The sequence below is a fragment of the Lynx canadensis genome, chromosome X (genome assembly GCF_007474595.2).
Source record: "Lynx canadensis isolate LIC74 chromosome X, mLynCan4.pri.v2, whole genome shotgun sequence".
Lineage (NCBI taxonomy): Eukaryota > Metazoa > Chordata > Mammalia > Carnivora > Felidae > Lynx > Lynx canadensis.
This window is the reverse complement of record NC_044321.2, coordinates 36,165,318-36,185,224: the sequence shown is the minus strand read 5'-3', so window position 1 is coordinate 36,185,224 and position 19,907 is coordinate 36,165,318. Positions and strand designations below refer to the sequence as shown.

General features: G+C 39.6%; 1 protein-coding gene across 6 annotated transcripts in view; it reads left to right on the top strand.

The window, feature by feature from the left end:
- Window positions 1-19,907, top strand: part of CASK (calcium/calmodulin dependent serine protein kinase) — a 230,704-nt gene that overhangs the window by 102,651 nt on the left and 108,146 nt on the right. For all 6 annotated transcript variants that reach the window (XM_032592039.1, XM_030305111.1, XM_030305114.1 and 3 more), the window contains exons 6-7: window positions 2,608-2,730; window positions 17,646-17,729. In XM_032592039.1, the coding sequence (XP_032447930.1) occupies window positions 2,608-2,730; window positions 17,646-17,729 (207 nt within the window). The remainder of the gene's footprint in view (window positions 1-2,607; window positions 2,731-17,645; window positions 17,730-19,907) is intronic.

Below are 19,907 nucleotides of genomic sequence, written 5' to 3'. Positions count from 1 at the left end.
TTTAACTCATTTTATCCTCACAGTGACTTATGACGTAGATACCGTATAATAAAATCTCCCACCTGCCTTTTGGAGTTATAAGCATTTGCTAATAATAGAATTCTTCCTTTGTGCTAGTTTAGTTGCTAACTTCCTGGTTTCCAAGGCAATGTGCTTCATTCCAGCAGCCTCTGGTATTTGATTTCCTCTATTTTTAAAGCACTGAATAGTTTTTTTGTTTCTTTGTAAGAAATGTGGGCTCTGCACACAGGCCAAAAATTAAATTATTTTAAAACCTCCATTCTTAGTACTATAGTAAGTCAGATGGGCGTGACAGCTATATCATAGTTTCTGTACCTGGAGGTTTGAAGCTTTGATGTTAATAACTTATTTACTCTTTTACTTGGCTAACCTCACCTCTCACTTATATTCATGCCTTTTTTTTTTTTAAATACAAAAGCCCCACATTTTCAGCAGCTTGGTTTGAAGTAGAGATCCATCTCTACCATCAATGATAAAGCTGGTGGGCCTTTCATATGTATATATGTATATGTATGTATACACATACATACTGTGCTGTGATTCTGTCAGCATTTATTTTTACATTTTTTTATTGAAAATTTCAAACAAAAGTAGTAGCGATAAGAGTACAGTGAACCCCCAGCTTCACCACTTAGCAACATATAGCCAATCTGGTTTGATCTGTATTCCACATACTAGCCGATTATTTTGAAGCAAACCTCAAAAAGAGTTTCATCACCCTGGTGGTTCTTAACAGAAGAACTATGAACAAAATCCTTGATCTATAGGGGTGTTTTTCAAGAAAATTTTGATGGCCTCTTTTAAAAACTGTTATAGTTTATAAACTGCTACTGGCCTTAAGCGATTTTAGTTGAACTTTTCTCATTTGCTAGCTTACTTGATCTTTTAAGGTAGATAGCTGAGAATACCACTTAACTGGGATATATGCTAACATTTAATTTCAATTAACTTTTTTCTAAAAGACAAAAATATGTTTCCCAAAGTATGAAAAGATGCAGTGTGTCACTGTCTATCATCATGGGTAGCCAGTCGGTACGTCCACAGCTGGTCGAGGCGTCCATGGCTTTAGTTTTCAAATAAGCGAGACTGTTCTGTAGCCCTGTTTTGTTCCCCTTATAAACTCAACCTCCCAGATTAATTTCAGCTACTCTTCTCAGCCACAGAAAGAGGGAAACCCTGGATTGGACTCCCTCAGAAACAGGATGGGGGAGCATCTACTTCTCAACCTCTACTCACTTGAGAAATCTTACTGCCAGTTGCAGATAACTTCTCAACCCCTTTCCCTGAGGATAAATCATTCCAACCTTAAAGAGCACATCTGCTCCAGGATGGGGAAGAGGGAACAAGGCTAAGCCTCATGCAATCACCTACATTATTTCAAACTGACCAATTGATGACAATTTCAGTAGGATGGCAACAGTAAGGCAGTCACTTTAGTTAAGAGATCTGACAAGCAGAAGTGACTCTTGTTTGGAATTCTGCCTGTTAGAAAAAGAACAAGGAACATCTTTCACTCCCCGTCCACCAGTATGGAACCTCCTAGTAGCCAGAGCGAATTTCAGTGTCAAATGCTAACCCTTGGCCACACTGTAGTGATTCCTGTGAACTGTGATGCAAGTCGTGATTTCGTTTGGCTTTAAATTGTTAGGGACTTTATTCTCCATCTTTCTCCCTTAGAAGGTGACCTAGGTCTCCTCTCATTCAACCCATGGTATTGCTAGCTCCTGGCACCAGGCATCTTATGCAAACTCACCCGGCCAGTTGGCTTCTTGATACTAAATAAGGAATGAGGCCCCACTGGCCTCTCCCCACCTGTCCCCACTTACCTTCCCAGCGGCAAGCCCTAAGCGTCCCTTCCCTTTTTCTTCTTCCTGGTCTCGGAAATACTCTTTTTCCCCTGGAGCCACCTTGCTCTTTTCCTCACAGATCCACTTTCTCACAAGCCTTGTATCCTTTGATCAACTCATAGTTTTTATCCATTTGTTTGACTTTAGTCAATTGACCTTGTGGCTGAGTTGTCTCATCTTTCTACAAGAGGGGCAAAAGTAACTTCACTGAAGACAATGTACAAGTGAATGGGTTATTCTCTAGGGCCGATGGTAGCAGTATATGTTTTCTAAAATACTGAAATTGATATATAGTGACCAAAATATCCTAGTAGGAACTTTGCATAACTTCACAATTACTGTGGATTCCAGTTTTTCAAGAGAGAAGGTTTTAAAAATTTCTTTGAAATTTTTAACCTAAAAATTTTAATCCTTTCTAGATCAAAGTATCTAGTCTCTTCAGCTAAGGTAGAAACTGAAGTTGTGAGCATTCTATTCTTCAACTATTAAAAATATTATAACTTCTGTGACATCAAGAACATATGTAAGGGATGCTTATTGATACGAAACCTCATATACGTAGCAACAGCCACCAAAGACTTGCCTTTGTCCTCTTCCTTAGAAAGCAAACCTATAGAATCAGATTTCTGTTCTTTGAGAATTGTATTCACATTGAAACAGTGTAGGAATGTTACATCAATGGTGAATGTTAACTTCTCCCTGGGCAGTAACTATGCAATTTTCCTTTCCTTCTCTTCAGATGAATCCAAGGCAGTGGAGCCATATCTCTGAAAGTGCCAAAGACCTAGTCCGTCGCATGCTGATGCTGGATCCAGCTGAAAGGATCACCGTTTATGAAGCACTGAATCACCCATGGCTTAAGGTACCTGAGCCCATAGGTGGCCATCTACACTTTGTCTGAACCCTTCCAGCAAGAGGAGTATATTGCTCCTCAGGGCAACTCTTCGCATCTTTGTTCTGAGTCTTTTTTTTTTTTATTCTTTGACTTTTATTCATCTTGTTTGCTGTTCCTGCACAACCTCTGTAAATATCTGACTAGAGGAATATACCATTCTAGTGACATTCCGCTATCAGCGGGATTAGAAGCAGATTTAGGCAGAATGTACCAGGGAGAAAGGCCTGTTGGTTGTCCACCAACACAGGTTCCAAAGATGTGCAGCACGAACAAGTAAAGTAGTACTGTGTTTATGACCAAAAGTTACAATCTTGGGCGTAACCATGTGGTTCATAACATTACTTTTACTTCAAGAGATACTAGATATGGATTGACTGTTTTCGGAAAATACTTGCTTTTAGAATTTTATTTATTTATTTATTTTGAGAGAGAGAATCCTAAGCAGATTCCCCACTGTCAACGTAGAGCCTGATGCGGGGTTCGATCTCAGGAACAGTGAGATCATGACCTGAGTCAGACACTTCGCCAACCAAGCCACCCAGGTGCCCCGGAAAAAGCTCGATTTTTTTCAATTCTTTCTCTATCCTATCTCACAGATGCATATTAAGGAAACTTGTAACTTGGGACTTCGACGCAAAGCACTATTTAATTAAGACATTATATGGTTCGGTAATTCCAGGAAGTTCTCACCGTACAGGTGAGAAAACAAAGGCTCAGAGAGGTTGAGAATCTTGCCCCAAGTCACAGAAGTTGTCAGTGGTTGAACCAGGATTTTAACTGAGCCTACCAAACCATGCTTTACTTTGTGTGCAAGGTCCTCTCTTTTTCACTTACTCAAGGACATCACTCCAGCAATATCCCCTTTCCTGCATCATCGCTTTTCTGTCTCTGTTGAACCTAATATACTACAGTCTATTTTTATTACACACATACACACACGCACACCTCCCGACCCTACAACCACCTCCAGCTTCCACTACCACACTTGTCAAGTCAGTAATGACCTTCACATTGCTAAAGTCAAATCTCAGGCCTTCTCCCTTTTGGCGTCTCAGTACCATTTGACACCCGTCCTGAAATGCTGTCTTCCCTTGGCCTCAGGCCTCCTAGCTCTCCTGGTTTCCCTTCTCCCTTTCTGGCTGTGCCTTCTCAGATCATGCTGATTCCTCCTCATCTCCCCACATGCACCTCTTCACATTAGGGTGCCGCAGGCCTCCATCCTTGCTCCTCTTTTTCTCTGTCTCCACTCAGGCCCTTGGAGACCTCATCTGGTTTAATGGCCTTTAAATGCCCTTTGTACCCTGGTGAGTCCAGAATTCATACCTTGAAACCAGGCCTCTCGCCGGAGGGATTCTTTCTTAATCCAGGGTACACTCTCGCTTCCTGACACCTCTTACTTCACCCCCTACTGCTCTCCTCTTACTCTGTTCCCTGCATATTGGCCTCACTGTGGTTCCTCAGGCAGCAGGCACATCCTGGCTTCAGTGCCTCTATGTTAGTTGTGTTCTTTCCGTGGAACGCTCTTCCCCAGACATAGTCATGGTTTCTTCCTTTACCACCTTCAAGTCTTGGCTTAGCTATCAGCTTCTTAGTAAGATCTTTCCCCTTCACTCAATCTAAAATTACGGAGAAGAACGCCCCCTGCCGCCAGTATTCCCTGCCCCTCCTTCCCTGCCTTAGTGTTCCCCATAGCATTCGTCCCCATAAGACACACCTATATTTTGTTTGTAGTCTATTTACCCCCTATAAACTACAAGCTGCAGCAGAGTGGGAATTTGGAGTTGTTAGTTCACTTCTGTCCAGCATTCTACTAAGTGTCTGGCATAGACTAAGTGCTCAATAAATATTAGTTATGATTTAATGAATGAACGAAGGAATGTTCATTATATGATACCATGCTACTTCTCCAGAGAGAAGCAATAAGATATTAAAGTGTAGATTAATGATGGATCTTAGTGGCAACGACACGGAATGATGATATTAGAAAACAATTTTGAGATTCCAGTGGATCTTGAGTCTCCTTAAGAATATTATCAAATCCACATTCAACCCTCTGATATGCAGTTCTAGTTATTCTTGACTTGAAACATTCAGTTCTGGTTATTCCTGATTTCCCCCAGAAGAGAGTAGGTAAACAGTTTTTAGATACATTCTTAGTATTTTTCCCCCCAGAAATGACCAGTGTGGTGGGGGGAGGAGGACTCCTGTTTCTCCTTTACCTTTCTCAGTTTCTCCATAATGGGGATCATTTGTTCACTAGAAGCTAGTTTAAATGCCAAAGAACAATGAAAATGGTAGCCATATGAGTCATTTTTAGATCCTTTAGAAAAGTTAGCTTTCATTATCATACTTACCTTGACTACTAACATTTATTTTTAGAAACCCTCATCCCTGCAGTGAATATACTTCTTGTTCTAAATAATCTGAATACGTAGTAGATTTCCGACACCAGAGAGACAATAGACACAAAAATGTCAGTAACTTAAATGAAAAAGTTCCAAAAGGCTGTTTGAGCTCAGAATCATGTGCCATGTCTGAACTAGTTTACCTTGACGCCTTATGTTTTATCTGAAGATGGAATAATTCCATGAGAATGTTATCTGGCTGATGTGTACAGGCTTCTTATATTTAAATATATATCCATGTATACTTGTAAATCATTACTGTGGATGTAATTCGTGTTGATTTAGTAAAACACTAAATTTAAACTATAGTTCATGTTATGAAAAACTCCTGTGTAACTGCAAATTGAAGAAATAAGATGATGAAAATACTTATAATGAAGAGTGCCCAAAGTCATAATACCATGACTTTGTGTCAAAAAAAAAAAAAAAAAGAAAAAGATTTCTTTGGTAAAACCACAAGAAGAAAATGTCCTATTCAATCATTTCATATAAAAAAAGACTTTGAGGAAATAGTCTAAGTAATATGCAAATATCTTAATGATTGTTAAAATATAGTATGTTTAATGCCTTTATCTAAATTAGTGATGTTTGCTGTGAATATTCATTCCAGCAAAAGTAAGACCAACTAAAATTGTACTTTCCTTGTAGATGGCTGAGCTCTTTTCACACCCTTTGTAACCTTAATATGTAGACCCTAAAGTATATTGACTGTAATAAAACATGAAAAGGGTATTTCTAGAAGGCTAGTCCATTTGAATTTTGGAAAAACACCAGAGAGAGAAAGGCGGCAGGGTCAGGCTGCAAAATGGATTTTCAGATTATACTGATATAACATAAACACCTGGAAAGATAAGCTCAAAGAAGCCACAATGGAGAAGCCTCACAGGAGTACAGAAGTGTGGGCTCAGGGAGACCAGTGAGGTACAAGAGAGATCACTGTCTGAAACTCCAGAGAGGACTGCACGTGTTAGTGTGCCTGAAGGGGGCCCTGGCCTCCATGTGGGAAGTCCAGGAGAGCACAGGCGAAGCATCACAAAGTGTTCAGGCCCTGTGGGAGTGGGGGGCAGGAAGCAAACTAGTATAATACAAACATCAGCCATTTGAAGGATTGCACAGTGGTAGACCAGAAATTCTGGTTTGAGGGGAGAATACGTATGATCTAGAATTGCCAAATTAAGTACTTTGTTTTGGTTTTTATTTTGTTTTTTGACTTTTTTTTATTAACAAAATTTTTATTAAAAATTTTTTAAATTTATTAAAAATTTATTTATTTTTGAGAGAGAGAGAGAAAGACAGGGTGTGAGTGGGGGAGGGGCAGAGAGAGAGACACACACAGAATCCAAAGCAAGCTCCAGACTCTGAGCTGTCAGCACAGAGCCCAACATGGGGCTCGAACCCACAAACCGTGAGATCATAACCTGAGCCGAAGTCAGATGCTTAACCAAGTGACCTACCCAGGCGCCCCGGTTTTTTATTTTTTTAATGTTTATTTTTGAGAGAGAGAGAAAGCAGGGGAGGGGCAGAGAGAGAGGAGGACAGAGGATCCAAAGCAGACTCTGCACTGACAGCAGAGAGCCGGACATGGGGCTCAAACCCACAAACTGAGAGATCATGACCTAAGCCAAAGTTGGATGCTCAACCGACTGAGCCACCCAGGTGCCCCTTAAGTACTTTGGATATTAGGGTGTAGATGGTAAAAAAGCTCCTGCAAGCTTTTGAGTGATGACACAGTGCAAGCAGCATGCTCGTAGAATTCCTTTGGACACTGGATGTACAAGCGTTGTCTGTCAGAATACAAGAGCTAGAGGCAAAGAGAGCCCGTAGAAGCTGTGCTGTGACAGGAGTGACAGGGGTCTGGACCCAGGGAGTAAAGGTGGGAGTGGGAAAGAAATACTCAGACTGAGAGATTTTAAGGAAGGAAAACTGATGAAGCTCAGTGAGTGATTCGAGGTATTTAGAATTAGGAAGCCCACAGGAAGGTTAACCATGTAGAGTGGAAATGATTCCTTATAAACCTTTCATGTTGAAATAATTTCAGACTCACAAAGAAGTGGCAAAAACAGGGACGCCTGGCTGGCTCAGTCGGTAGATGTGCAGCGCTTGACCTCAGGGTTGTGAGTTCAAGCCCCATACTGGGTGTACAGATTACTTAAAAATAAAATCTTAAAATCTTAAAAAATTTTTTTTTTTTTTTTAAAAAGAAGTGGTTAAAAACAGTACAGAATTCCCACGTGCACTTTGCCATTCTTCCTCCTGGTGATAACACCTTATATAACCAGAACTAGGAAAATGGCATTGGAACACTTAAACTGAAGGCCTTACTCGATTTCCACCAGTTTTTATATGCATTTGTGTGTGTGTTTCTGTGAAATTTTATCATATGGAAGTATATAAGTATGACCATAATCGGGATATAGAAGTGGTCTGTCACCCCTTAATGATCACATGCTCTCCCTACCCGGAACCCCTGGTAAATATCGATCCATTGTCCATCACTATCATTTTTGTCCTTTTGAGATTATTAAATAAATGGGATTATACAATATTTAAACCATTTAAGAGAAACTCACATCTGCTGTGTGTTTCTCTCTTCTTCTCAAGCAACTACAACACTCGACAGCACTTCTGATGCCAGGTGTGCCTGGGTGTTTTCCCCACACCAGGCAGTTCTCTGACACTACCTGGGTGTCCTACATTTTAATTCAGTTCTGACACTAACTGAAGTCCATGCAGATCCCACAGGTTAAAGGCTCGGTCCCATGAGACTCTCCCCCACTTCTGTTGCCAATCACAAGGAGTGGGTCCCCAGGTTACCCACAACCTCTGTCTGACTTGACTACAAATTGGAGGTTCCTATAACCCACCCACTCCCAACTTTGGATTTGATTATTTGCTGGAACAGCTCACAGAACTGAGGGAAACACTTACATTTACCTGTTTATTATATGCTAAAGAATATGGTAAAGGATACAGATGAAAAGATACATAGAGCAAGATCTGGAAGGATCCCAAGTGCAGAAGTTTCTGTTCCCACAGAAGGTGGGGTAGACCACGCTTCTGGCATGTACGTATGTTCATCAACCCAGAAGCTCTCCAAACCCCATACTTTTGGAAATTTTATGAAAGGTTTTATCATGTAGGCATGCATTGATCATTAACTCTGTTTCCAGCCCCTCTCCATTCTCAACAAAATGGGAGATGGGACTGAAAATCCCAAGCTTTTATTCATAACTTGTTCTTTCTGGTGACCAGCCCCCATCCAGGAACCCACTAAGAGTCACCTCATTAAAACAAAGACACTTCTGGGGCGCCTGGGTGGCGCAGTCGGTTAAGCGTCCGACTTCAGCCAGGTCACGATCTCGCGGTCCGTGAGTTCGAGCCCCGCGTCGGGCTCTGGGCTGATGGCTCGGAGCCTGGAGCCTGTTTCCGATTCTGTGTCTCCCTCTCTCTCTGCCCCTCCCCCGTTCATGCTCTGTCTCTCTCTGTCCCAAAAATAAATAAACGTTGAAAAAAAATAAAAAAATATATATATATATAAAAATATATATATATATAAAAAAAAAAATAAAAAAAAAAAACAAAGACACTTCTGTCACCCAGGAAATGCCATGGGATTTAGGAACTCTGTCTGGAACCAGAGTCAAAGACCAAATATGAGGACAAAAAATGCTCCCAGTGCTCTTATCACTTACGAAATCACAAGTGTTTTAGGAGCTCTGCCTCAGAAGCTGGGGTCAAAGACAAAATGTTAGAACAAAAGATTCTCTTAGCACCCCTACTTAGAAGGGTTTTAGGGCTCTGTGTTAGGAACCAGGGTCAGAGACCAATGTATATATTTATTATTACTTCACAGATTAGGTGTTTTTAGCATAATGTCCTTGGGATCCATCCAAGTTGTTATGCGTGTCAATAGTTCATTCCTTTTTATTACTGAATAATACTCCAATGTATGAATGTACAACACTTCTTTATCCATTCACCTTTTCAAAAAATTTTTTAATGTTTTATTTTAGAAAGAGAGAGAGAGAACACACGAGTAGGGGGAGGGACAGAGAGAGAGGGAGACACAGAATCCAAAGCAGACTCCAGGCTCCCAGCTGTCAGTGCAGAGCCCAAAGCAGAGCTTGAACCCGTGAACCACAAGATCACCATCTGAGCCAAAGTCTGATGCTTAACTGACTGAGCCACCCAGGCACCCCTGTCCATTCACCTTTTGAAGGGCATTTGGGTTGTTTCCAGTTTGGGGCTAATACAAGTAAAGCTGCTGTGAACATCTATATACATCTATGAACATCTCCAAAGTAAAAACCTGTGAGTGGGATTGCTAAGTCCTATGGCAAGTATATGTTCAACTTTCTAAAAACTGCCAAATCATTTTCCAGAATACCTGTATGATTTTACTCTCCCACCAGCAGAGTATGAGAGAACCAGTTGCTCTATATCCTTGTCAGCACTTGGTAATGTCAGCATTTTTTAACCATTTGCAATTGCTTTTAGGAACATTTTTATCTTAAAATTCTTTTGAAATTTTTATTTATTTTGAGAGCAAGAGCGTGAGCACGTGCCTGTGCATGTGTGAGCAGGGGAGGTGCAGAGAGAATCTCAAGCAGGCTCTGCACCGTCAGTGCAAAGCCGGATGTAGGGCTCCATCTTACAAACCCTGATCATGACCTGAGCTGAGATCAAGAGTTGGATGCTTAACGGACTGAGCCACCCAGGTGCCCTTAGGAACATTTTTATAGCACCTGCTTAAAAATCCCAGTTGGATGATTCTAATATCTGTGCCATATCTATGTTGGTATCTGTTGGTTGTCTTTTCTCACTTTGGTTGAGATTTTTTTATGATTCTTGGTATGAAGAGTAATTTTAGATAGTATGCTAGACATTTTTAGTATTATGAGACTCTTATTTAAATCTTCTATTTTAGTAGGCAGCTAACCTGATTAAATTCAGAACACACATCCTGGCCCACTTTTAGGGCTGTAGCTGAAACACCAATTTCATTTTCAAAGCCTTTGCACTACTCATCTGGTCTGCCCCACTTGTGCGCTGCTTAGAGGCTCATTCGAAACCTGGGAGACTAAACCACAGTTTAGTCTCAAAGCTCTTTGCTGTGTTGATCCTGGTCGGTTTTATACCTGAGTTTATTGGTGATGTGCCAAAGACTTCATACGTAGATTTAAAGAGCCCCTTCCCCAGCTCTCTTCTCTTTGTGATACTGCCCCTACTCTCTAGGGAGTGGGGCACCAACTCTTTGCTGTTGCTTGGGTCCGGAAGGGCTGGTGGGGGGGGGGGGGAAACAGGTCGGCTTACATGCTGTTCCCTGGGAGTAGGGTGGGTGCAGTCAAAAGGATTCTGTCCTCCAGAGCAAAAAACCTCTTCTCAGCCCTTGGCTAAAGAGAGTCAGATTTTCTTAGTGTTCATTTTTTGTGTGTTCCTTGTCCTTGGAGTTTCCAGGTTGTGGCTGCGCACATACCCAGGTGAGGATATGTTAAGAGACAAAAAAAAAAAGAAAAAAGCCAGTGATCTCACCAAAGGTCACCCCTCAGGTCCTGGGATCCCTCCCCAGTCGGCCTTTTCTCCAGCTTTCAGAGTCTTCTCAGTGATTCAAAAGGGAAAGCCTTGTTACCAAGAACTGTAAAGAATTAAACCTTGGAAGAAGAAGTGTTTATTCTGTTGAATAGGGAATTCTTTAAAAATCAACACCAATGCCCATTTCTTGCTCTAGAATCCAGGGATGCCATGTGTCTTTTAAGCCACTTTCCCTGGGCTTTCTCTCACATTTGGCGTTAGCCAAAGGAGCAATTTCTGTTCTACCATCTGCAGAGACTACAAAGGGTGTAAAGACCTTTTTTTTTTTTTTTAAATAACAGTGGAAATATGTTCTGTTACATATACCTAAAATGTTAAGCAATTTTATTTTAAGCAAAATGCAGTTGGGGAGCACCTGGGTGGTTCAGTCAGTTAAGCATCCGACTTCAGCTCGGGTCATGATCTCACGGTTCATGGGTTCAAGCCCTGCACCGGGCTCTGTGCTGACAGCTCAGAGCCTGGAACCTATTTCAGATTCTGTGTCTCCCTCTCTCTGCCCCTCTCCCGCTTGTGCTCTGTCTTGCTCTCAAAAATAAATAAACATTAAAAAAAAATAGCCCAATAGAAAAAAAAAATGTTGTCACTTGGTTCACCCTTTTTGGAAGCTGTGAATAAAGACCATTACAAATGGGTCACAGGTTTCATACCCTGAAATTTTTACTATGTTTTATTTTTACCTTTTTCTTCTGCAATAGGAACATACTTTCAGTTAGAAAACAACCCAGCTTATTTAGTAAGCTATTGACACACACACACATACACACTTACAGCACTCCCAAATTACTTTACATCAGAGGTTTGTACATGTTGACTAATAAAAAGGATTATTAAAACCAATCATGTGCCTATACAGCATCTTGTTTAATCTTTGTAAGAATCCTGTAAGATTAGTTTTCAAAAAGAAACAACTGAGAGAATGTAAGGTCATACAGCCAATATATAAATGACCCAGAATTTGAACAGAAGCCTTTCTGACTCCAGGGGCACCTGGGTGGCTCAGTTGGTTAAGAATCCAACTCTTGATTTTGACTCAGGTCATGATCTCACGATTTGTGAGATCGAGCCCTGTGTTGGGCTCTGCGCTGACCACATGGAGCCTGCTTAGGATTCTCTCTCCCTCTGCCCCTCCCCTGCTCATGTTCTCTTTCTCTCTCTCAAAACAGATAAATAAATAAAAAAAAAAACTCTGACTCCAAACTCATTGTCTCTCTATATTATGTAGCTCCTTTTTGTTTGGGTTCTTTCTCTTGTGTTAAAGACCTTGGGTTTGCTTTCTCCTCTCCCCTCTACTCTATCGAAATGCAGAAACAGCTTTTACTCAAAAAATAATGCAAAGCCCATTTTGATGTTTGCTTTTCAGTATATGTTGATTAAACATCACCAGGCAGAACACAGGGTTTTTTTCATTTTTTTTTTTTTACAATTTTTTAAATTGAAGTTTAGCAGACACATGTTGTATTAGTTTTAGGTATACAATGTAGTGATTCGACAATTCTATCCATCGTGCAGTGCTCATTACAATAAGTGTAGTTACCATCTGTCACCGTACAAAGTAATTATAATATTACTGACTATATTCCCTGTGCTGTACTTTTCATCCCCATAACTTATTTATTTTATAACTGAAGGTCTGTACTTCTTAATCCCCTTTACATATTTTACCTGTCCTCCCACAACCCTCTCCTGTGACAGCTACCAGTTTGTCCTCTGTATTTATGAGTCTGTTACTAGTGTTGTTTGTTCATTTGTTTTGTCTTTTATTTTATTTTTATTTTTTTAAGTATGCTCCATGCCCAGCGTGGGGCCTGAACTCATGACCTTGAGGTTGAAAATCACATGCTCTACTGACTGAGCCAGCCAGGTGCACCTGTTTTTGCCTTTTAGATCCTACATATAAGTGAAATCATGTGGTATTTGCCTTTCTCTGTCTGACTTCATTAACTTAGGGTAATACCCAGTAGGTCCATCCATGTTGTGAATGGCAAGATTTCATTCTTTTTTATGGCCAAGTAATATTCTGTAATATGGGTACACATATACATATTCACCACATCTTCCACAAACAGTAACAGCAATCCATTACAAGATTCCATTGCTTGTTATAAAATGGCAGTTTTATGCTTCTCTCTGCTAGTTAATTATTCAATAAATTCTTATGTCTTCTGTATTGGTGAACCTGCTCTGGCTAAGTGCAGGAAAAGGAGATTAAGTCCCTAAAGATAATAAAATCATTCCCAAGATGTTTTAGCATACAGAATCTAGCAGATATACAAATTGTAGATATTTTGACATCAGGTGTTGTATGTGTACTCGAGAAAAATATAATTTTGCTCTCCAGTGGAACTCTTGCTATTTTTAGTCATTAATATAGAAAATAAATTTTAAAGTGTTTGTGTTCATTCCTTAGGAACTTCACAGATAATAAGGTGAAATTTTGACAGGACTGACTAAAATTCTACATTTAAATTCAAAAATAAATTTTGTAAGTACAGGATACCAACACATTGATTTTAGAAGTGCCTCACATGCAAACATGAATTTTCATTATAATAACAACTGTGATCTTGAACTTAATTTACAAATGTTGTATAGTATGCAGATTAAGAAAACTAAGAGGCCCAATTCATACTAATTAATCTTCATCTGGTATAATGCATCACCTTTTCCCCAACTCTATAATAGGATAATAATGATATATTCCTCCTACTTTGTTGTGAAGAATACGTAACATAAACATGTAAAGCACTAAAAAAAAACCCCACCAAACTTGTAAAGAACTAGAACACTGCCTGGCACATAATAAGCCCTCAGTACATGCTAATCATGATGATAACAATTATGTCCATTTGAGCCATTGCTTTTGAGATAATTAGCATGTAGCATTGTCTCTACTATCTTATATAGTTGTTTTAAAGAACAACTATAAATGGGATACTGCCAGTGAAAGTCCCAAATTCAGTGCCTGGGACAGAGTTGAGTATTATCCTTAATATCTTCTAAATGTTTGTGACCCTCCAAAAATTTATTTCCAGACCAGACTTCTCTTGCATTCCGGGCTTGTATGTCCAAGTACCTACTTGAATCTCCACTTGAACTTTAGATATTTCAAGCATAACATATCCAAAACTATAGTCCTGATCTCTTCCCCATCTCTCTTGGTGTCAGACTTCCAGTTGCTCACACTGAAAACCTTGGTGTGGTCTTTGACTCCTCTCTTTCTCTCACACCCCACATCCATTCCCTCAGAAAATCCTGTTCTCTCCACTTCCAAAATATATTCAGAATTAAGAACTTCTATTCTTGGAGGACACCTGGTGACTCAGTTGGTTAAGCGTCCAACTCTTGATTCCAGTTCAGGTCATGATCACACAGTTGGTGGGATCGAGCCCTGCATCGGGTTCTGTGCTGACAGCACAAAGCCTGCTTGTGATTCTCTCTCTCCCTCTCTGTCTGTTTCTCCCCCACTCATGTGTGCTGTCTGTCTGTCCGTCTCTCTCTCCCCACCTCAAAATAAATAAATAAACTTTAAAAAGAAAAAAAGAACTTCTGTTCTTGGAAAAACACTGTAGGAAAACGAAAAGACAAGCCATGAACTAAGAGTAAATATTTGCAAATTATGTATCTGATAAAGGACTTACATATTTAGATTATGTAAAGAATTCCTTCTTTTGAACTATAGTTGACATACAATATTAGTTTCAGGTGTACAACATAGTCAGCATTTATATACATTATGAAGTGATCACCATGATAAAATCTAGCTACCATCTCTCACCATACAAAGTTGTTACAGTATCATTAACTGTGTTCCTTTTGCTGTACGTTATATCCCTGTGTCTTTATAACTGGGAGTTTGGACATCTAAATCCCCTTCTACTATGTTGGGAAGAATTCTTAAAACTCAATAATAAGAAAAAGCACAGCCCAGTTCAAAACGGGAAAATATTTGGAACAGACACTTCAACAAAGATATGTGGATGCTATATAAGCACACGCAAAGTTGCTCCACATCATTTTTCATTAGGGAAATACAAATTAACACAACGAAATGTCTATACGCACATGTATCAGAATGGCTAAAATCAGAAAGGCTAACCATACCAAGTATTGGTGAGGATGTAGAACAATTGCAACTAATACACTGCTATCGAAATGTAAAATGGTACAACCACTTAAAAAGTTTAACATACCCCTATAATACAATCCAGCCATTCTGCTGAGTATTTACCTAAGAGAAGTAAAATGTGTATCCATACAAAGACTTGTACATTAATGGTCATTACAGCTTTATTTGTAATAGCCAGAACTTGGAAACAACCCAGGGTCCATCAGCAGATAATGGGTAAACAGATTATGGCCTATCCTTACAAAGGAATGTCACTCAGCAATAAAAAGGAATCAGCTATTGATACACACAACTACATGGATGAAGTTCAAAACCTCTGTGCTGAGAGAAACAAGTTAGAAAATGAGTCTGTACTGTCTGGTTCCGTTTATATAAAATTCTAGAAAATGCAAACCAATTGACAGTGACAGAAACAGTGGCTGCCCGGGGATTGGGAGGGAGATGACTAAGGGACGTGAGGAAACTTTAGAGAGTGATGGGTATATTCAGGTTGAACGCAGTGATGCTTTTATGGTTGTATATGTCAAAACCTAGAAAATTATACATTTTAAAAATGCAGTTTGTTATATGCTAATTACCCCTCAGTAAAACTTTTTTCAGAAAATATATTCAGAATCTATCTCCTCTTCATCATCTTTATTTTCTCCATCTGACTTCATCTACCATTTTCCCCCTAGATTACTGCAATAGCCTAACTGGTCTCCCTGCCTTTTTTTTTCCCCCCTTAAACCCTTGTTCCCTTTTAATCTGTTCTCAACACAACAACCAGAGTGTTCCTTTAAACTTGTCAGATCATGTCACTTCAGTTCAAAACCTTCCTGTGGCTCCCTCTCCCACTCAGAATAAAAGGCTGTTATATGGGGGCGCCTGCATGGTTCAGTCAATTGAGCATCCAACTTCGACTCATGTCATGATCTCGCTGTTCGTGGGTTCGAGCCCCCCACGTTGGGTTCTGTGCTGACAGCTCGGAGCCAGGAGCCTGTTTCAGATTCTGTGTGTGTGTGTGTGTGTGTGTGTCTCTCTCTCTGTCCCTCCCCTACTTGTGTTCTCTCTCTCTCAAAAATAAATATTTTTTTTAAAAAGGATCTTAAATGGCCTACCCCAGCCTTGTTGCCTCTCTGATCTGATCTATTTACTCCATGGCACATGGGTCTTTTTGCCAGTTTTTGAAAACTCCAGGTGCACTTCTTCCTTTGGGCCTTTGTGTTGTTCTCTCTGCCTAGACCACTCCCTCACCAGTTTTGGATGTCCTCACGGCAATTGGGCCGACTTTGACCACCCTATTTTAAATTGCAGTGTACCCATTCCCTCTTACTCTGCTTTACTTTTTGCTTTATCCCATAGCACTTTTATGATACTCCATAGTTTACCTTACTGTATTTTCTTCTACTAGAATATGAGCTACACGCGGGCCTGAATCTTTGTTGGTTTTGTTTACTTGTGTATCCCAAGTGCATAGATCAATGCCTGGAACATAGCAGGCTCTCAAGAACTATTTCTGAAATGAACACTTATTTAAATCTTTAAGATACATTGACAAATTAGAGTAGAACCAAATTGGGTAATAAGAAGAATGACAAGAGGTTGAAGATATACATGAAGAATGGGCACCTGGGTGGCTCAGTCAGTGAAGCGCCCAACTCTTGATTTCAGCTCAAGTCACGATCGCATGGTTTGTGGGTTCGAGCCCTGCGTCAGGCTCTGTGCTGACAGCGCAGGTCCTGCTTGGGATAGTCTCTCTCTCCCTCCCTGCCCCCCCCGCCCCTCCCCCACTTGCTCTCTCTCTCACAAAAATGAACTTTAAAAATATATATATACATGAGGAATAGTTGAGGCAACTGGAGACATCACAGAGAAGAATAGATTTAGTGGAAACATGATCCCCCTCTTAGCTACCGAGGAGTTACTATATAGAAGAGGAAGAATGTTTGCTTTGCGATATTACATAGGACAACGCTAGCCCAAACAAGCCAGATGTGGGCCCAGGCTAAGTAAACACTTTTTTACTTTCTTAGAATTGTGGTGAGCTGCCATAAAAGAATGATCACTCACTGGACAAAGTCAAACAGAATAATCGTCCTTCGGGGATTGAAAAGGATCCCACGTGAGGAAATGCTTGAATTAGATGGCCTTGAAAAGTTTGTTCTAGTGCAAAGAAAGTATGATCTTTTAACATCCAGTCATTCCTGGGGCACCTGGGTGGCTCAGTTGGTTAAAATCTCAGCTCAGGTCTTAATCTCAGGGTTGTGAGTTCACGCCCCACACTGGGCTCCACGCTGGGCCCATTCACATGAATGAATGAATGAATGAATGAATGAATACATACATACATACATACATACATACAGTGATCACTCACCTAAAAAAAAAATCCAGTTACTCCTGACAATTCCGAATGCTCAATCATTTGTGAAGTTAATTTTTCAAATGCTCATTTTACCTGACAAGAACATGTCAAAGGTAACTTCATACCTTCATAATTATGATTTAATTATCTTTGCCATATAGCCATATATCTAAAAATTACTTGATCCATTATTTTAACCCTTTATTATTGCTGAAAATAAAATACTATTTTACTATCAGTTTTGACCTTCGTATCCCTCATTTGAGAATGTTTACCAGTATCATGGAATAAAATCTCCAGTATTTTAGAATTTAAGTTTCATGTTTAAGAAATGTGGGCTTCACTGTTTTAGATTAAGTTTCTTCACTTTTTTAAATGGCTACATATGTTCATTATCTTTCTTCTTTTATAGGAGCGGGATCGTTATGCCTACAAGATTCATCTTCCAGAAACAGTAGAGCAACTGAGGAAATTCAATGCAAGGAGGAAACTAAAGGTAATTAAAGAAATCAGCAAAAAGCTTTCCGACAGCTAAATTCTCACTTCTAAAAATTATTTCAATAAGGTTTTGTTTTTTAAATCATTTAAGGTAATATCTAAGTATAAATCTAAACAAAATGTTAAAATAAATGAAAGATTAATCACATTTTAGATTTGTATCATCCTAAAAATTTATAGCAGAGACGTAATTACTTTTGAAATAGGAATTTACTATCTTTTTTTACATTTTTATTTCAACGTTTATTTTTTTTTGAGAGAGTACGAGCTGGGGAGGGCAGAGAAAGTGGGAGACACAGAATCCAAAGCAGGCTCCAGGCTCTGGGCTGTCAGCACAATGCTTGATGCGGGGCTCAAACCCACGATCATGAGCTGAGCTAAAGTCAGATGCCACCCAAGCATCCCAGGAATTCACTATTATCATCCATTATTGTTGAATATGAATGTAGGCCACATTTTCTCAAACTTAAATATTTTGACAAGAAAAATGTGAGTTTAGTTCAGTGGAAACAATACTGGATTAGAATTAATTAGACAACGATCACAAAGCAGTAAGAATCCCCACTAACTTGATCTACTAGAAAATATTTTCAAATTACTTTTCTTAGCTTTTCTTTATTCTTACTAGGTACCTTTCTCCTTTTACCATTCTCTCTATCCTCTATCTCACCAAAAAAAAAAAAAAATGGTAATTATCCCATATGGGGAGCCCGTTTGATTTTAAAAGGTTTTGAAAAAGACCAAATATAAAATAGTAAACTATTTTATTAATATAAAAATTAATGTTTATTTATTTTGAGAGAGAGAGAGCAGGGGAGGGGCAGAGAAAGGGAGAGAATCCCAAGCAGGCTCTGCACCATTAGCACGGAGCCCAAACATGGGGCTCAAACCCACAAACCATGAGTTTATGACCTGAGCCAAAATCAAGAGTCGGACGCTCAACTGACTGAGCCACCCAGGTGTCCCAACACTAGTAAAAAAACTGTATGGGACATTTCCCCCCCTCTTCCCAACAGAGGAAACTCTTATATTGTGGTCTTAAAATTATTATTTGATTTATTTTTGATTACTGTAAAAAAATCATCTTTAAGTCTGTCCTCTAAGTGGTTGATTGGTTAGTAGTCCTCCTTAGCCATGTGACTCCCACCAACTATAAAACTTTATAAGTATTTTTGTATATGTCCTAAATTGCAGTAATATTCATTATTATTCAACCCCTGAAATATCTGAATAATTTCATATATACAGCTCTAGATTTTGAGGAACATTATGTGGATGGGGGAGAAAACTATGTAGGCCACGATATTATGCTATAGAGCTGAACTGTTCAGTCTAGTAGCTGCTAGTCACACATAGCTTTTTAAATTTAAATTAATGACAATTAAATCAGAAGTGTTCCTCAGTCACACTAGCACATTTCAAGTGCTCAGTAACTAAATGTGGCTAGTGACTAACGAATCAGATCACCCAGACATAGGACATTTCCATCATTGTGAAAAGTCAACTGTGCTACTATATAACAAAGGAAATTGTAACAGGTCATTATTGGTGATGATGATTCTCCATTAAGCCTCTGTCCTAATTGTTTTTACAGTCAGCACTCCAAACTGGCTCTTCTCTATTTGCTTTAAAAGTCCTTGGCAAAAATAATTATTAACGACATGCCGTTATCAAGATGGCACCTAAAGAAGTTTCCCAAGACTTTGACATACATCTGAACCACTGTAGCCTACAAGAGAAAAAAAAAAATCTTACTATCCAAAGTGAAATTTTGTCAGCTGTTCTTGAAGTTCATTTCTTCCCCAAAGGAACCATTAATTATACTTTTTTTCTCAGTTCTTCCCTAGTCTTTTTAACTCTGGCCCTGCTTTGGCCTTTGTGACATTGCCCTGTCTGGGGCTGAACCTTTCATTGGCCAAGTCCAGGCCTTTCGCCATAGTGCTCAGGTTTGCCCATCACGAGAAACCCATGCTGTAGTTCTCCCAGTGCCACAAAACCAGACTTGGGCCTAAAATAGCCAGAGTGGTGACTAAGATTCATTTGGACAGGGCAAAGCTGTTACAGCAGAGAGGGGTCATATGAACTTACCACATCCCTTTGCAGGACTATTTAAAGTTTCAAGACCCACCAGACAACCTAGAATTAGGACCGTCAGCAGGGTTGTCATTGAGATTTT